This window comes from Dama dama, chromosome 29, assembly GCF_033118175.1.
Source record: "Dama dama isolate Ldn47 chromosome 29, ASM3311817v1, whole genome shotgun sequence".
Taxonomy (NCBI): Eukaryota; Metazoa; Chordata; class Mammalia; order Artiodactyla; family Cervidae; genus Dama; species Dama dama.
In genome coordinates, this window is record NC_083709.1 from 34,124,915 (window position 1) to 34,144,478 (window position 19,564).

The following is a 19,564-nucleotide window of genomic DNA, read 5'->3' on the forward strand; positions in this document are numbered from 1 at the left end:
ATAGGAGGCTTATTGTGTCTCCTTTCTTTACTTGCACAGTTTTTTACTTTGCACAATGTTTTCAAGGTTCATCCAAGTTGTAGCATTTATCTATACTTCATTACTATGTGTGAATGCATTCTTTTGTATGATTTAATTGTATTTTGTTTATCCATTTGTCTTTTGATGGACATTTGTATTGTTTCCACCATTTGGCTACTATGAGTAATGCTGCTATTAATAGTCGTTTATAAGTTTTTGTGTAGAAGCCCACAGTTTTTTAACATGAAAGAATAGTTCAGTAATTACTTGAATACCTAACCATTGCCTGTTTCTACAGTTGAGATTTTTGCTTTAAATATGTATTTTTCTTTGCTAAACCATTTGAAATGTTAACACTTGACTCTTAAGTGTTTTAGCATGCACTCCCATGAAAATAATGACTTTTTCCTGTTTAATTACCATTAATTTTATACTTCAAATTAATAATAGTTCTATAATATCTTATCCAGTTTCCTCAAATATCATACCATTGTCACACCTCAAAGTTAATTTCTCTGCAATATCTAATAGCCATTTCATACTTAGTCTCCCCAGTTGTCTGCTGCTTGTGTACAAGAAATTGTTACTGGGTTCAGTGAATGTAAGATAGATAGGTAGAGGAATAAGTGTATAAAAAAACGTTGAAATATGTAGCCAGTGAGGAGTAGGTCACAGGGGAGTTCAGGCAGCTATTCGATCATGGCAGCAATCAGCACAGGACTTAGGAAGAAAAGGATAACCACAACTAGCATAGGTGATTTGTTTGAGAGTCAGGTGTATGTGAGGAGGACACTAATTGGGAAACATCATAGACCAGAGAGCATGGGTCAAGGATAGGAGCCAGCAGAAGTGTAGACAGAAAAGACTTCATAGTTTGATGAATAAAGACTTTCAGATTCAGAGCATTATTCATGACGACAGAATTACTTTGATAGTTCTTGACATATTTGGTTGGCATTATGTTCTCACTTCAGCTTGGAAAGGGCCTTTTTACTCTCAGCATACTTAGTTTGAGTGAAAGTTGTACAGTCGTGTCCAACTTTTTGCGACCCCATGAACTACAGCATGCCAGGCTTCTCTATCCATCACCAACTCCCAGAGCCTGCTCAAACTCATGTCCATTGAGTTGATGATGCTATCCAACCATCTCATCCTCCCTCGTCTCCTTTTCCTCCTGCCTTCAATCTTTCCCAGCATCAGGGTCTTTTCCAGTGAGTCAGGTCTTTGCATCAGGTGGCCAAAGTATTGGAGCTTTAGCTTCAGCATCATTCCTTCCAATGAATATTCAGGACTGATTTCCTTTAGGATTGATGGTTTAATCTCCTTACAGTCCAAGGGACGCTCAAGAGTCCTCTCCAGCACCACAGTTCAAAATAATCAGTTCTTCGGCACTCAGCTTTCTTTATGGTCCAGCTCTCACATCCATACTTGACCACTGGAAAAACCATAGCTTTGACTAGACAGACCTTTGTTGGCAAAGTAATGTCTCTGCTTTTTAATATGCTGTCTAGGAGGGTCATAGCTTTTCTTACAAGGAGCAAGCGTCTTTTAATTTCATGGCTGTAGTTACCATCTGCAGAGATTTTGGAACCCAAGAAAATAAAGTCAGCCACTGTTTCCATTGTTTCCCTACCTATTTGCCATGCAGTGATGGGACTGGATGCCATGATATTTGTTTTTTGAATGTTCAGTTTTCAGACAGCTTTTTCACTCTCCTCTTTCACTTTCATCAAGAGGCTCTTTAGTTCTTCTTTGCTTTCTGCCATAAGGGTAGTGTCATCTGCCTATCTAAGGTTATTGATATTTCTCCTGGCAATCTTGATTCCAGCTTGTGTTTCATCCACACTGACATTTTGCATGATGTACTCTGCATATAAATTAAATAAGCAGGGTGACAATATACAGCCTTAATGTACTTCTTTCCCAGTTTTGAACCAGTCTGTTGTTTCATGTCCTGTTCTAGCTGTTGCTTCTTGACCTGCATACACATTTCTCAGGAGGCAGGTCAGGTGGTCTGGTATTCCCATCTCTTTAAGAATTTTCCACAGTTTGTTGTGATCCACACAGTCAAAGGATTTGGTGTAGTCAATAAAGCAGAAATAGATGTTTTTCTGGAACTCTCTTGCTTTTTCTGTGACCCAGCAGTTGTTGGCAATTTGATTTCAGGTTCCTCTGCCTTTTCTAAGTCCAGCTTGAACACCTGGAAGTTCACATACTGTTGAGGCCTGGCTTGGAGAATTTTGAGTCTTACTTTGCTAGTGTGTGAGATGAGTGCAATTGTGCAATAGTTTGAGCATTCTTTGGCATTGTCTTTCTTTGGGATTGGAATGAAAACTGACCTTTTCCAGTCCTGTGGCCACTGCTGAGTTTACCAACTTTACTGTCATATTGAACGCAGCACTTTAAAAGCATCATCTTTTAGGATTTGAAATAGCTCAACTAGAATTCCACCACCTCCACTAGCTTTGTTCATAGTGTTGCTTCCTAAGGCCCACTTGACTTCGCATTCCAGGATGTCTGGCTCTAGGTGAATGATCACACCATCGTGGTTATCTGGGTCATGAAGATCTTTTTTGTATAGTTCTTCTGAGTATTCTTGACGCCTCTTAATATCTTCTGCTTCTGTTAGGACCATACCATTTCTGTCCTTTATTGAGCCCATCTTTGCATGAAATGTTCCCTTGCTATCTCTAATTTTTTTGAAGAGATCTCTAGTCTTTGCCATTCTGTTGTTTTTCCTCTATTTCGTTGCATTGATCGCTGAGGAAGACTTTCTTATCTCCTTGCTATTCTTTGGAACTCTGCATTCAGATGGGTATATCTTTACTTTTCTCCTTTGCCTTTGGCTTCTCTTCTTTTCTCAGCTATTTTTAAGGCTTCCCCAGACAACCATTTTGCCTTTTTACGTTTCTTTTTCTTGGAAATGATCTTGATCACTGCCTCCTATACAATGTCACGAACCTCCATCCTTAGTTCTTCAGATACTCTATCAGATCTAATCCCTTGATCCATTTGTCATTTCCACTGTATAATCATAAGGGATTTGATTTAGGTCATACCTGAATGGTCTAGTGGTTTTCCCTTTGTTCAATTTCAGTCTGAATTTGGCAATAAGGAGTTCATGATATGAGCCACAGTCAGCTCCCAGTCTTGTTTTTGTTGACTGTATAGAGTTTCTCCATCTTCGGCTGCAAAGAATAGAATGAATCTGATTTCAGTATTGAGCATCTGGTGATGTCCATGTGTAGAGTTGTCTCTTGTGTTGTTGGAAGAGGGTGTTTGCTGTGACCAGTGCATTCTCTTGGCAAAACTCTGTTAGCCTTTGCCCTGCTTCATGTTGTACTTTAAGGCCAAATTTGCCTGTTACACCAGGTATCTCTTGACTTACTAATTTGCATTCCAGTCCCTATAATGAAAAGGACATCTGTTTTGGTTGTTAGTTCTAGAAGGTCTTGTAGGTCTTCATAGAACTGTTTAATTTCAGCTTCTTCAGCGTTACTGGTTGGGGCATAGACTTGGATTAATGTGACATTTAAGGTTTGCCTTGGAAATGAACAGAGATCATTCTGTGGTTTTTGAGAGTGCACCCAAGGACTGCATTTTGGACTCTTTTATTGACTATGATGGCTACTCCATTTCTTCTAAGGGATTCTTGCCCACAGTAGTAGATACAATGGTCATCTAAGTTAAATTCGCCCATTCCAGTCCATTTTAGTTCTCTGATTTCTAAAATGATGTTTACTCTTGCCATCTTCTGTTTGACCACTTCCAATTTACCTTGATTCATGGATCTAACATTCCAGGTTCCTATGCAATATTGTTTTTTACAGCATTGGACTTTTCTCCCATCACCAGTCACATCCACAACTGGGTGTTGTTTTTGCTTTGTCTCTGTCTCTTCATTCTTTCTGGTGTTATTCTCCACACTTCTGTGGGCGTTTACTGACCTGCAGAGTTCATCCTTCAGTGTTGTATCTTTTTGCCTTTTCATACTGTTCATGGGGTTCTCAAGGCAAGAATACTGAAGTGATTTGCATTCCCTTCTCCAGTGGTATGGCCCCACACGGCATGGGTCATAGTTTCATTGAGTTAGATGAAATTTCCATTACTTTTTAGAAATCACATATAAGTAATAGTATATAGTATTTGTCTTTCTCTGACTAATTTTACTAAACCTAATATTCTTTAGGTCCATCCATGTTGTGGAAATGGCAATGTTTTACTCTTTTATGGCTGAGAAATATTCATATAAATATCCATTATGTCTGCGTGTGTGCTGTGTTGCTTCAGTTGTGCCTGACTCTGCAGCACTATGGGCTGTAGCTTGCCAGGCTCCTCTGTCCATGGGATTCTCCAGGCAAGAATACTGGAGTGGGTTGCCATGCCCTCCTCCAGGGGATCTTCCCCACCCAGGATATGAACCTGAGTCTCCTGCGGCTCTTGCTTTGCAGGCGGATTCTTTACTGCTGAGCCACTGGGGAAGTCCAAAATATCCACTATACATGTATATATACATATATATACATACACACACACACACACATATATACATATATATGCACATTTATACCACTTCTTAAGCCAGCAATCTGTTGATGGACACTTGGTTTGCTTCCGTGTCTTAATTATTATAAATAGTGCTGCTATGAACATTGAAGTGCATGTGTTTTTTCAAATTAGAATTTTTGTTTTTTCTGCATATATATCCAGGAGTGGAGTTGCTGGATCAAATGGTAGTTTTGCTTTTAGATTTGTAAGGAATCTCCATATGTTTTCTATAGTCGCTGCACCAGTTTACATTCCCCTGTGTAGGAGGGTTCCTTTGTGTCCACATCCTCTCCAGCATTTATTATTTGTAGATTTTTTTATGGTAGCCATTCTAACCAGTGTGAGGTTGATATTGTTGTTTTAATTTGCATTTCTCTAATAATTAGCAATGTCGAGCATCTTTTCATGTGTCTATTGACTATCTTTATGTCTTCTTTGGAGAAAGGTCTTTGCTTACTCAGGAATGATAGATCGGTTATAGGATTCAAGATCAGGGACTAATTTTTCCTTGAGACTTTGATAATATGCCATCATTACTTAATGCCTTCTGTTTGAAACATTTGCTGTCAGTCTAATTGTCATTCATTTGTAGGTAATTTTTGATCTCTGGTTGCTTTTAAGACTTTCATTTATTTATTTTTTAAAAGAGTTTTCTAGCTGTCTGTTTATTTATTTATGGCTGCATTTGGTCTTTGTTGCTGTGTTGGCTTTCTCCAGTTACAGTGAACGGGGGCTACTCTTTGTTGTGGAGCACAGGCCATAGGGCATGTGGGTTTCAGTGGTTGCAGCACATTATCTCAGCAGTTGTTGCTCATGGGCTCTAGAGGGTGGGTTTAGTAGTTGTGGCACACAGGCTTAGTTACCTCACAACATGTAGGATCTTCCTGGACCAGGGATCTTCCTAGACCAGGGCTCAAACCAATGTCCCCTGCATTGGAAGGCAGATTCTTAACTGCTGAACCACCAGGGAAACCCTGGAATGTTTTATAAATAACAGAAACTACATCATCATTAGTAAGTTCAAAAGCTTAGGATATTGAAAATGTTAAAAGGTGGCATTATGATGAATTAAAAGAAAACTTTACAATACACATTGGTCTCTTATACAATAACACTTTGGACATGTATAATCTTTCAGAATCAAACATGTTGAAAGAAGAGGAGCTTCTGGAATATCTAATCCTCTGAAATATAGCCATGACTTCCTTCAATTTTATTTCCTGTCATGCTTCTCCACTAGATATATGCTATGCTCTGGTACACCAAACGGGCACCTTATTCTCCTGGTACTTTCGTGGCTTCTTCATGTTCCCTACTCTGGACCAGGTGCCTTTCTGCCTTCTTGCATTCTGTGCATACTTGTGTTATAATACTGTAACAGTATGTCATAATGCTTTTCTTATCAATAGTCTCTCCTCTACTGATTTCTTGAAGGCAGGTCTCCATTAAAAAAATTTTTTTCCCCATTGTTAGTACTGCAGTGACATAGTTATTAAATGGTATGTTGTAGAATAAATACATAGCAGTTGATGTTGTAGGTGCTGGGCTAAAATGTGCTAAGTATTGTAACTTTTTGACTGGTTTATTTGATAAGTGCATTGTTTGTGTACTTAAACATGAAACATGGCTATATATAACACTAAAGAGTTGAGGATTGTCCCTTTTGGGGATACTTTGAGCTATATTTTTAGGAGAGCCTATTGTACATATTCTCCATCACTGTCATGTGTATTACTTTATAGTTAATAATTGAATAATTATCTTTTCCTATTAACATTTATATATTTTTTTGTTTTCTTCTGTTTAGAACTTTAAGAAAGCTCTAAATATTAGAATGTACAAGTGTAATTAAAGAGTAATTAATTTTTCTATTCCTTTAGTTACACCTAAGCAACATATCCAGGAAAATAATTGCAGAAGAGCAAGTGATACCCTGGAAACTAAATCTGATCCAGCCAACAGGTAAAACAGATTTGATTTTCGTATTGATTTTTTTCATCTTCATTAGTTTTAGTTCCATCTTCAGCCAGTTTTCAAGCTTCGCTAGTATGGGATAGCTTATAACTTTCTTCTCTTAATCAGACGGTGTTTTCCCACTGTGGAGCCCCTTTTTCTGGACAGAGTCAACATTTCTGATGCATGGGCATTTTTTCCTTTTCTATTCTTATCTAAATGTTGAGACTCATGGGGATTACCTAATTTTTGAAGAGAAAGATATATATGAAAATTATCTAATACAAGTTTGGGAATTTTTGCATTTTTGTGTCTGTGAACTTTGAAATCACTTGTGACTGTTGACTAAATCCAAGTGTTTAGGGACTTCTGAAATTACCTGGTTGGTGGTTTTCAGTCTGTGTTCTGCAGCGCCCTCTGATGCTAAGGATGAGTCAGACTTAGTCTGTGGCTTTTCCATCCTTTGCCACTTCAACCTGAGCAGCTTACTCTTATCTGTATTGTATATTGGGGTTTTATATGCCATTTGATAAAAAGAGTTCTATGCTTAAAAATTTTTTTTGGGGGGAAGACTTCTGATTTAATCTAATCCCCAAGTTTAGCATGATTAAGCTGAACCTAGTTAGTTTATTGTAGCTAACTAGTAGTAGTCTTATTTTATTTATCGCCTTTTTTCTGTATTATTCTATTTTTGCCCTTAAATAAACTGACGTCAGATTATAAAAGCAAAAATCTCTAAATGTGTATATGTTTCTCCTTTAATAAACATTATTAACTAGTAGTCAAACATAGACATGCTAGACAGATTCCTTTTTTATTGTTTTTCTGATTACCATTTGATTTAAATGGGTGTCTTTTAGTTCACTTTCCCCATATTAATGAGGCACAGGTACGGAAACAAAATACTTAGAATAATTCTAAAAATAAGATTCTAAATTTTAAGTGACTTCAGGCCTCCTGCATTTTGTATGCTCTTAGTAAGTTATAATAAATTAAAACACCATCAGTTCAGTTGTGCAGTCGTGTCTGACTCTTTGCGACCCCATGGATTGCAGCAGGCCAGGTTTCCCTGTCCATTACCAACTCCCGGAACTTGCTCAAACTCGTGTCCATCAAGTCGGTGATGCCATCCAGCCATCTCATCCTCTGTCGTCCCCTTCTCCTTCTGCCTTCAGTCTTTCCCAGCATCAGGGTCTTTTCAGTTCTTCGCATCAGGTGGCCAAAGTACTGGAGTTTCAGCTTCAGCATCAGTCCTTTCAGTGAATATTCAGGACTGATTTCCTTTAGGATTGACTGGTTTGATCTCCTTGCCATCCAAGGGACTCTCAGTTCAAAAACACCATCTGTTCAGTTCAGTTGCTCAGTCGTGTCCAGCTCTTTGCGACCCCATGAATCACAGCACCCCAGGCCTCCCTGTCCATCACCAACTCCTGGAGTTTACTCAAACTCATGTCCATTGAGTCGGTGATGCCCCAGCCATCTCATCCTCTGTCGTCCCCTTCTCCTCCTGCCCCCAATCCCTCCCAGCATCAGGGTCTTTTCCAATGAGTCAACTCTTTGCATGAGGTGGCCAAAGGATTGGAGTTTCAGCTTCAGCATCAGTCCTTCCAATGAACACCCAGGACTGATCTCCTTTAGGATGGACTGGTTGGATCTCCTTGCAGTCCAAGGGACTCTCAAGAGTCTTCTCCAACACCACAGTTCAAAAGCATCCATTTTTCGGCGCTCAGCTTTCTTCACAGTCCAACTCTCACATCTGTACATGACCACTGGAAAAACCATAGCCTTGACTAGACGGACCTTTGTTGGCAAAGTAACGTCTCTGCTTTCTAATATGCTATCTAGGTTGGTCATAACTTTCCTTCCAAGGAGTCAGCGTCTTTTAATTTCATGGCTGCAGTCACTATCTGCAGTGATTTTGGAGCCCCCAAAAATAGTCAGCCACTGTTTCCACTGTTTCCCCATCTATTTCCCTTGAAATGATGGGATCAGATGCCATGATCTTAGTTTTCTGAATGTTGAGCTTTAAGCCAGCATTTTCACTCTCCTCTTTCACTTCAATCAAGAGGCTCTTCAGTTCCTCTTCACTTTCTGCCATAAGGGTGGTGTCATCTGCATATCTGAGGTTATTGATATTTGTCCTGGCAATCTTGATTCCAGCTCGTGCTTCTTCCAGCCCAGCGTTTCTCATGATGTACTCTGCATATAAGTTAAATAAGCAGGGTGACAGTATACAGCTTTGACGTACTCCTTTTCTTATTTGGAACCAGTCTGTTGTTCCATGTCCAATTCTAACTGTTGCTTCCTGACCTGCATACAGGTTTCTTAAGAGGCAGGTCAGATGGTCTGGTATTCCCATCTCCTTCAGAATTTTCCACAGTTTATTGTGATCCACGCAGTCAAAGAAAACACCATAACCAGAGTCAAAACTTAAATGTGAAATTATGCTATTGGCAGTTTCCTCTGCAGTAATTTTCTGTTCATAGAAGGTCAGGGCTACTTGTGAAAGAATTTTATTTTTGTTTTTACATATGGATGTGATGTTGATTTTCTAAGTACCTAATGAAATATAATGAAATATTCAGTGAAGACCTGGTATTGAAGAAACTGAAGTTATTGGGCTTGCTAATTTTATCCTCTTATCACAATTGTTCTAAAGCATGCCTCTTAGAGGGAAATAGTTGGTGCTCCCAGTCTGTTATTTTTTTCGTGTCTTTTCTTGAGCAAATTAATTTTGATTAATGTCTCTTGCTGGACTTAAAGATTATGGAGTTAGTAGATTAATTTACAAATCTGATTTTATTTTTGAACAACATGAACCTTAAAATTCTTTCTTGAGGTAGAATTTTGTACTAAGATGTACTATCAGAATTCTACAGGAGCCAGACACTTAGCCCTTAAAAATTTGATTCAAATAGAATTCTCTTAAAATAGGAAAAAGTTGTTTTAAATAATTTTCAGTTCCTCATTTATCCTCTTTCAAGCTACTGGAGCTTTTAACTGTCTTGTGATACTTAATTTTACTTATAGGTTGGGATATTAAAAGAAGGTAGAGGAAGGCTTTTGGTGATGAAGGATAAATGCTTAATGGGAAATGAAAGTTTATTACTGCTTAAGAGAGGAACAGAAGAGAGGTGAAGAGTTGAGTTACTGAGATGTAGAAGTAAAATTTCTTCTCAGAAGATTGTTTATTAAAAAAGGTATTTTGTAATAAAATGTTTCATGTGTAATGAGGGTAGATTGCACTTAAAGAAATATCCCTTTTGGGCATAGAGAACAGCTGTTACACTAAATATTTATAGAGGCATCATCTTACATCAATGTCAATGTAGTTAATTGGGAAATTCATATGTGAAAATGGTTAAGCTATCACTTAAAAAACATGAAATGAATGCAGTTTTTAGAGTAAGTGTGTTGTTTGACTTTTCACAAGTACTAAAATATAAGGAGTCTCTCCATGAATCTCCTGGCTTGGTTTTGATCAGAGTGATGGAGGCTTCACTATACCTACAATCAGAATTCAATAATTGGTGATGCCTTTGCTGCACACTGTGGGTAGTATCTTTCTTTGCAATGGTTTCTGGAAAGGAGGTTTCCATGATATTTCTAGTGGTGGTGATGCAGTTCTTCTAGACCATTAACCTCTAGAGTTTTTCCTTTATTGCATTTCAAAGATAGGGCAGTGTGATATTGCATGCATTTCAAATGAACATCCTTAGAGTTAGAAATTGAATTCTAATCTCATTTTATTATTTTCTTCTTTAGTTATTTCTCTGTTAATTGTAGACATATTGGAATAACAACAACAAATGAAAATTTTAAAAAACCAGCTAAAATTTCTAACAAATCACTTTTCAGATTCTTTCCCAAGTTCTTTTTAGACTTCACTTATAATTTTAGTTCTAATCAAAGCATGAATATAGTCTTGTATTCTAAAATACAAAATTTTCTCAACATTATCATAGCATAAATGCATTTTTTAAAGTTTGTGTATGTGCTTAACATTGTATAACCACTTAAAATAGCTTTGTAATATTTCATTTATTTTTAGACTTTAGGTTTTCCTTTAAAAAGTGTGTCTTTTTTCTTTTGGAAGTGCTTTTAGGGTAAATTTCCACAACGGGGTCAGTACGCTTTTTATCTGGATTTCTTGGGCCTCACTTTTGGCATTGCAAGTGGGTAGAGAGTAAGGACTGAGCCAGGGCTCAATTCAATTTAAAGTTGAATTGAGGTATTAGCAAGACTAACAGCATGTTGCCACTTCAGAAATCAGAGAGAGGAGGTGTAGAATGTGGTTCCATTTTTCTCTATTATGAGACTCTGCAAGAATGATTCAAGTAGAAAAATTTGGTGGCATCTATAGAACCTCATCTTCAAGTGGCATTTATTCATTGATCAATCCATCCATTAATCAGTTACAAGTATGTGTGGTACTACCAAGTGCCAGGCACTATGTTAGGACTTGGGAATAGCCTTTGGTAAGACATAGTCGTTGTCCTCAAGGAGCTCACCAGTCTTTTGGTGGCATCTTAGTGGTGTTTGTCCATAACTTGCTGGCCATGCTTTAAAGGGCTTTCTGATCATTTTCATGTCAAGTTTGGTGAAGAATTTGGATGAAGTCACACTAGATAGTAATTACTCATCTTTTGCTCTAGATATCTAGATTATATCCTGTCAAGACAAAGTTGAAGCTTGAGCAATTTCAGTGATTTTTGAATTATGTTTGGAAGGTAGATTTCGAGAAGGGCACATTTGAAAAAGTTTGAAAGGTATATTTGCTATTTTGTAAAATATTTGCAAAGCTGTTAGTTTTGTCCTTTTCTATGAACAGAAAGGAAAAAATTAGCATGCTTGATATTGAAAGTGGTAATCCTACCTTTCATTTTACCTGTAAAGCTTTTGGTCAGTGAGCAGACCCAAGCCATGATTGAATTTGAAAGCACTTTCAAGATGAAGATAAATGATTAAAGTTATCATTACTTTGAAGGCTTAAAAAATATTTAATACCCTCTTTTGTAATTATAGTGAAAAGATACGGAAGGTTTTCATGTTTACCAAAAGGAGCAAGAGAATCTAAGAGATTAAGGAACACTATGTGTAGAATGAGTGCTTGCATGCTTAGTCGCTTCAGCTGTGTCCAACTCTCTGCAACCCTATGGGCCATGACCTGTCAGGTTCCTCTGTCCATGGGATTCTCCAGGCAAGAATACAGGAGTGGGTTGCCATTTCCTTCTCCAAATCTGACCTGAGACAAGCCAAAATGTGTAGAATAGGACTTCCCAAGTGGCTCGGTGGTAAAGAACTCACCTGCCAATGCAGAAGACATTAAGAGATGCTGGTTTGATCCCTGGGTTGGTAAGATCCCTCTGGAGGAGGGCATGGCAACCCACTCCAGTATTCTTGCCTGGAGAATCCCGTGGACAGAGGAGCCTGGCAGGCTACAGTCCACGGGGTCACAAAGAGTTGGATCCAATTGAAGCAACTTAGCATGCACACAAGTGTAGAATGTCACAAATTAAGGTTTTATGACTTTACTATAATACATTTGCCACAGAAAATTCAACATAAGAGAAATTGCTTTTGGACCTGAAATATCCAAAGAAGCTTACAGTCTCTGCTACAATCCTTCTGTTATCTGAAACCTGAGGACATGGTAATAATGTGATTCTAGTTAACTGAATTTGTTTTTACCCTGTACTCAAGTTTCTGAGTGTTCATCAAGTCATCTAACCTGTGTAAAAAATGCTATTGACTTAAAATACATAATGGGTAAGGAAAATGTTCAAATTTGGGAGGCTGATACACAAATTGGGCTGAAGTACTGCTCTAATTGTCACTATACCTCCCTAGAATAACACACTGCCTTTTGATGACCGGGACGAATTGAGAGAAATCGTAACGGACAGATACGGGGCAGACAGTTTCTTTAGAATATTCAGATATATCAAGTGAATGGAATTCTTTCTTATTCATAACTTGGATTTAATAATATTTTTCCTTTTAGCCCTGCTTCTTTTCTGTTACAGCCGGTTTCACCATTAGGTGGAGACATTGTTACGTTACTTGCAAAGGTATGTTTTAAAACAATTTAAAATTAATTCTGACCATAATTATTTACGATAAAATATTATTTACTTTTGTTGATCTCTCAAATTAAATTTCTGTTTTCACACTTCCCTGTTTGTGAACATTATGTACCATTCCTATTTATACATTTTTTATTACTTCTAAATGGGAATATTGGAATTTTTAAATTGTATTAGTGAACATAGTTTTTATAGTAACGTTAACAACTTTTTATAGGTTCATGATAACTCTAGAACCTCTAATCAAGATCAGGTACCATTATTAAGTTTTTAACATTACACATCTATCTTTTTCAGGACACGAAGTTGATAACTCCTAGAGAGAAAAATGAAACAGTTCCTAAGAAAACACCAGAATTTAAAGTGGAATACTCTTCATCATCAAATATTGCAAAGAATACAGATAGTAGTGCATGTGGAAGGTCTCTGCCAGCTAAAAAAAGCAATCCATTCCAGAAAGAGCAAGATCATCTGGTAGAAGAGGTTAGAAAAAGATTGTAATAAGTATACTGAAATATGTTATTTTCTTGATGGTGTTGGAATTGTAAGTGAAGTATAGTTAATTACTGATTTACTGGGGGTATTTTTGGAAAGGAGGTCACAGATAATAAAAAAAGCAAAGTTTGTCCTCTCCTAAAGTAGGAAAGATATAATGAAGTAAACTTACTTAGTTAAGATTACATGCATGGTATAGAATGTTCCATTCTATAACTATTCAAAAGTGTAAAAATAATACATGTATAATATTTTTTGAATTAATCATTATGTAAATTATTGGATAGATAACACCTGATGATTATACTTTATTAAAATACTCTGTTATCTCTTTCTTAGCTGAGCTTCGTCTGTTTTTGAATTTTAGAACAAAGGCTATACAGTATATATTATCACTAAGCAAAGGTTTTGTTCTGCTTTTCAAATATTTCAGAAGTGAATAAATACATGATTGTTTATGATCTCAGTTTTCTTAACTAGCTCTGTTCCTTAATACTTTTCTACTTTTCACTGGTAAGTGACCATATAATACTACTAATGCTGAGTATTAGAACTCAGTTTACATAAATTAAATGGCTAGGCTATTCTTTAATGTTATTTTTGTTACATATTTCCCATTATTTGAATTTGGATAAACAGACAGAAAGTATATCAGCTATTTTACATTCCTGAGCAACTGAAAGAAAATTTTGGTTTAGTGCATATTGATTCATTCATTGTTTCATGGTCTCTAAATATTTTTAAATCTCTAAAATTCTGTTGTTTCTCTGTATTAGATGATTGACTCTGTACTAAAGAAAAGATGGTTAGTCATTCTTTTTTTCTTTCCTAATGTGGGAGGAAAGGCACATTTTTTGGCTAAAGGAATTGATAGTAGCAGTGGTATGAGAAGGGATGGAAGAGGAGAGTCCTAACATCTCATAAAGCTCTGAGAAGTGAAATTACTTCTAATAGTGTTTATGACAGGGCTTCCCTGGTGTCTCAGTGGTAAAGAATCTGCCTGCCGATGCAGGAGACGCGGGTTCAATCTCTGGATTGGGAAGATCCCCTGGAGAAGAAAATGACAACCCACTCTAGTATTCTTGCTCGGGAAATCGCACGGATAGAGGAGCCTGGTGGGCTACAGTCCAGGGGGTTGCAGAAGAGTCAGACACAACTTAGTGACTAAACAACAACCATTGTGGTATTTAAGACAAGGAATATTTAGTGTTAGAATTCTGAGAAGCCATCTGTTTTCAGGGAGGAGGGTGAACTGGAGTCAGTTTGATTATGGTTGTAGGCAGTTTCTTTTTTAGGGATCTCAGGGCACAGAGATTTTATTTTGCTTATTTTTGTTTTCTGGTTTTATTAAAATTTAGTATAGAGTGCTATTTTCATATTGTACTTTTCTTTATTTTAAAAATATATTCCTATGTTTTGTTCACTAATTTATGTCTGATGATGAGGTTCTGGGAAAGAAGTATGTTGTCACCATAATGTACTCTGTTAATAGAGATGCTACTGTTCAGTGGACTTTAAGAAGAACCTGTATGCTTTAGAACTAGTCATTTTAGCAGATATGGAATTGTGAAGCTCATAAGTGTGGCAGATAGCTCAGATCACTGCAGTCAGAACTATCTCTGTCTAAATCTTTCTAGGTATAAACATTTATCTTTTTCTCAGTGTAACAGGATATTCACTTAAGATAAGAAAGGAGGAAATGGGTTTGGGGTTTGATTTCACCTTATAGGATTGTGCCTATATAGTCTTTATGGTGTCTGGGAGCTACATTGTTGAGCTTATTTTTGTGCATGTTGCTGTTATTATGGCTTTTGTTGTAGTCTACCAGTGGGCTTTATATTTTTGCTTTACTTTTTCTTTTCTGTTTTAGGTTGCAAGGGCAGTTTTATCTAATTCACCACAGCTCTCTGAAGGAAAAGAAGTAAAATTAGAGGAACTAGTTGACTCTCTAATATCTAACCCATTCATAACAAGGAGTCAAATTCCTCGAACTCCAGAAAACTTGAGTAAGTTAATAATGCTTTTGGTTATTTTTCTTTCTTAGATATACTATTGTTAGAACCATGGTTTGACAGATCTGCTGAAATTCACTTTAAACTTGTTTTCTGTATCTTTCAGTTTAGTGGCATTGGCTCTGTTTGTTTTGATGTGGGGGACTTTTATTGAAATACTGTGAGCACTGTCACTTATATGGCGGTCCTTCAGCAGTATTATTTTGCCCTGATAACTATACAGTTTTGTTTTTTGTTGTTTTACTTGGCTTTTTCCTGGAAAATATTTTAGTTGATTACTTAAAAAAAATCCTCTGCCTCCACATCTGATTTGTGATCAACATTTATAGAGGTGTTTAGTTGCTAAGTGGTGTCTGACTCTTTTGTGTGACCTCTGGACTGTTGCCTGCTAGGCTCCTCTGTCCATGGGATCTCCCAGGCAAGGATACTGGAGTAGGTTGCCATTTCCTTCTCCAGGGGATCTCCTTGACCTGGGATCAAACCTGTGTCTCCTGCATTGGCAGATTCTTTACCACTGAGTCACTTGGGAAGCCCACTTAGAGAGTATGGAGGCTATATTCTTCTAGTCAACAACCAGCAGCATCAGCCAAAAACTGTGTGTACAGAGATCCCATCTACTGCTCCCGAGCTAGGCAGACTCCAGTAGTCTCTTCTTAACAACCTGTGTTGTGTGGGCAAAGTTCTGATATTCCTGTCCTCATGTAGGCACATCATCCTGAGTGAGTAAGTGTAATTTCCATTATACTACTAGAAATGACATATTGAAAGTTAAATGGATTCAGTTCAGGTTGAACCTAGCCACTGTATAGGTTGGTGTTTGGCAAACTACATCTTGCAAACTGCATTGGCCCACTGTATGTTTTTATAAATAAAGTTGTTTTGAACACAACCTTGTTCATTTGCTGGGCTTCCCGGGTGGCTCAGAGGTTAAAGCATCTGCCTGCAATGCGGGAGACCTGGGTTCGATCCCTGGGTTGGGAAGATCCCCTGGAGAAGGAAATGGCAACCCACTCCAGTATTCTTGCCTGGAGAATCCCATGGACGGAGAAGCCTGGTGGGCTATAGTCCATGGGGTTGCAAAGAGTCGGATACGATTGAGCGACTTCACTTTCTTTGTTTCTTTGTTCATTTGTCAGCATATCTTTTATGGCTGCTTTCGCACACACAACAGTGACAGAACTGAAGAGTTGCCACTGACAAGATGCTGTGCAAAACCTGATGTATTACTATTTGGCCCTTTATAGAAAAAGTTTGCTGAGCCCTGGCCTAGATGGACAAGAAAATATCTTTTTAACACATGTAATTTGTGTGTGCTGTGTGAAAGTATATACATATTTCAGGAACAGCTTTTGTTTTTTGTGTGATCATTTGGAGATGGGGTTCTTTGAGGTTGTTGGGCTTTGGTATATTGTGGAGTCTTGTCATTCAGCTGGCGTACCTATGAACATATACTGAGTCAGCAGCTTTATCGTGAGCACTAGAAATGAAATGTTTAATTGCATGTTCTATTTGGGAATTTATTAGCAACTTGTGTTATTTCCCTCTTCATTTAATTAGTAAGTGAAATTCGGAGCTCATGGAGAAAAGCTGTTGAAACAGAAGATAACAGAAGTACAGAACCAATTCAAGTGGATACTGAACATAGAGAAGAATTGCCAGAATCTTTACCTGTGGTGCATAATCAAAAAGAGTTTAGCATGGCCAGTTTCTTGTCAGCAGCCACTGTATCCGATTCTAGTCATTCTCATTTGCCTGAAGAGAAAGTTGTTTCAGATTGTCTCGAGTGTGTGCCTCAGAAACCTGTGGTGACCACTTGCATAGGTGAACAAACAACACAAGATCCATCAGATTTGTTAAATCAGGATATAATTTGTATACGAGATTTGGACTGTACAACTTTACAGAACAAACTTTTAGAAACTAGACAAATAGAGACCTTTTCCCCTGCTGTAGGCAATAGAAGAAATGTGTTAGGTAGCAGTGCAGAAGATAATATTAAAATATTAGACCAATCGAAAGCTTCTTACGAAGACTTTTCCATGCATAACAGTATGTTATGGAACTGTTTTCAGGTATCAAGTGGAATTAGTTCCAGTTTTAAAGATGGTGATTTTGGCATATTACATGAAACTCTTCCAGAAGTTGGTCACATAAGTCTTATTAGCCCCAGTAGTACAGAGGCCACTTTTGAACTGGAACCAAATAGTCCTATTCACAGTGGCATTTTCACAGAAGATGTTGTGGGAGAAAGACAGACTACTCCAGAATCAGACTTCAGTTTACAGGCTACTTGCAGTGGATATGAGGCTCTGAAGAATTCTCCGTCCAAGCAAAGGGAGGAAATTTACCTCTCTAATCCTGAAATACTTGAAAGACACAAACCAGAATTGAACCTTACTCCCCAAAACATGCAGACTGATGATATGCTTAATTTTTTGGGCATTCATGATTTGCACATTGACTATACAAAACCATCTTCACGCATGTCCCTTGGTGAAAGAAAACGGTCTCTTTCACCACTAATTAAGTTTTCTCCAGTGGAACAAAGGTTGAAGACCACAATACCATGTAACCTTGGAGAACTTCTACCTAATTTAACAGGTAAGATTTAACTAGATGTGGGCATATTGACCTGCTGAAAGTTTTCTCTCAGTTTCTTGTAAAAATAGTATTCTATGAATGTGACACGATCTTGTTAATGTGACAGAATATATTCCTTATTCCTTCAGTCAGGATGAGAAAAGTGAACCCATCATTTTTATGGGTACTTTCAGAATCTCTTGTGATGAGATGATGTATATAGCTTACAACTGCTATGGGACAGGGATGGAAAACAAAACCAAAAACCTGGAACCTATTGCTTTTGTAATACAAACTACTGAAAATAGATCATGTCAAAATCTTTGCTAATGGAAGATGGTTCGAAAAATGTTGAGAAATATCTCAAAACTTACAGTATCTATGATTTGCTTTGAAGTAATTTGATGGGGGTGTGGTGACAAGATGGGTCAGTGTACTACTTTCCTAGGACTGCCATAACAAAGTACCACAAACTTGGTGGCTTAAGACAACAGAAATTTTTTTGTCTCTGGAGGAAACGAGTTTTGGAGGGTGGTATTCAGGCTCATGGTGTTGGCATGACCATGTTCCCTCTGAGATCACAGAGGATGATCCTTGACTTTTCTAGCTTCTGATACTCCCAGGTGTTCTTTAGCTTGTGGCAGCATAGTTCATCTCTGCCTCCATCTGCACATGGCATTCTCCCCTTGTGTTCTATGTACCTTCCTATAAGGATACTCGTCATATAGACTAACAGCCCATTGTGCTCCCATCCTACTCTTAACTGAATATATCTGCAGTGACCCGATTTCCAAATAAAGCCATATTCTGAGGTACAGGGGTTAGAACTTCAACATCAGGTACAGAACTTGTACCTCAACATGAGGTACAGAAGTTAGAACTTCTTTTGGAAAGGACACAGTTCAACTTGTAACAATTAGTATTAATAATTATTTAAGCTGGATGGCAGAGAAGTTTGGCTCATCATAAAAAGTTAAAAACAATTGCTCTTGGAACTGTATTCAATATCTTATAATAACCTATAATGGGAAATAATAAAAATATGTAATATAGTATAAAATATGTATAATGTATATGTTATAAAAATAGAAAATCAATATAATATAGGTAGTAAGAAATATATAAATCACTTTGTCCACCTACATCTAATACAATATTGTAAATCACCTGTACTTCAACAAAACAAAAACTGCTCTTAAAGCATGCTAGAACAGATATAGATCTGGTAAGAGAGATTATAAATCATTCTGATTTGCCCATGATAATTAAAGACTAGTGTGTTTAAAAGTATTCTAGGAGAGATGTACCTCTGGCAAAGAGGTACCTCAGTGAGAATAATGGTAATTTTATCACAGTTACGTATATGCCTGTGAACTTTTTCTGAAGACTGAAGTTTGCTATTACATGGAATTTGACATACTTTTTCTTTATAATGTTTATCCTTTTTTTCTCTTTTTAAAATCAATTTTGCAGAAGAAGAAATCTTGAATAAGAGCCTTGATGCAAAAGTATCTCCATCTGACTCGACAAGATGAAGCAGTAGTCCAGTCAGTTTAACTATGATGCACAAGTTGAAGCAATGTCACAAAATAAAAACTAATTTGCAGTTTAAATACACATGGGAAGTGTAACTGTTTTTCAAGGTCTAAAAAGTCTTAAATAACACCTGTTAGCCTTTTCTACTGTTTTTAGGTAAGGAGAGTGTGTTTGGATTTTCTTTCTTTGTATGGATAGGGGGTTGAAATGTGAAGTATTGGAAAGCAAATATCAAGTTATGTGAAGCCATTTTGGTTTCTTGACTAATCTTGAGATTCTTTATCATTTGAGCTACCCAGGAAGCCCGAGTAATATTGTAAGCATGAAGTAAAT

General features: G+C 37.3%; 1 protein-coding gene and 1 non-coding gene across 2 annotated transcripts in view; both read left to right on the plus strand.

Moving 5' to 3' along the window:
* HAUS6 (HAUS augmin like complex subunit 6) overlaps nucleotides 1-19,308 on the plus strand; it is a 38,918-nt gene extending 19,610 nt beyond the window's left edge. The window contains exons 12-17 of the mRNA XM_061132545.1: nucleotides 6,450-6,531; nucleotides 12,527-12,593; nucleotides 12,906-13,091; nucleotides 14,974-15,109; nucleotides 16,673-17,716; nucleotides 19,169-19,308. Of these exons, the coding sequence (XP_060988528.1) occupies nucleotides 6,450-6,531; nucleotides 12,527-12,593; nucleotides 12,906-13,091; nucleotides 14,974-15,109; nucleotides 16,673-17,716; nucleotides 19,169-19,230 (1,577 nt within the window). The 3' untranslated portion in view covers nucleotides 19,231-19,308. The remainder of the gene's footprint in view (nucleotides 1-6,449; nucleotides 6,532-12,526; nucleotides 12,594-12,905; nucleotides 13,092-14,973; nucleotides 15,110-16,672; nucleotides 17,717-19,168) is intronic.
* On the plus strand, nucleotides 12,312-12,445 carry LOC133049007 (small Cajal body-specific RNA 8). The gene has a single exon (XR_009691172.1). It is a non-coding gene; the product is annotated as a small Cajal body-specific RNA 8 (non-coding RNA).
* Nucleotides 19,309-19,564: the final 256 nt, after the last annotated feature.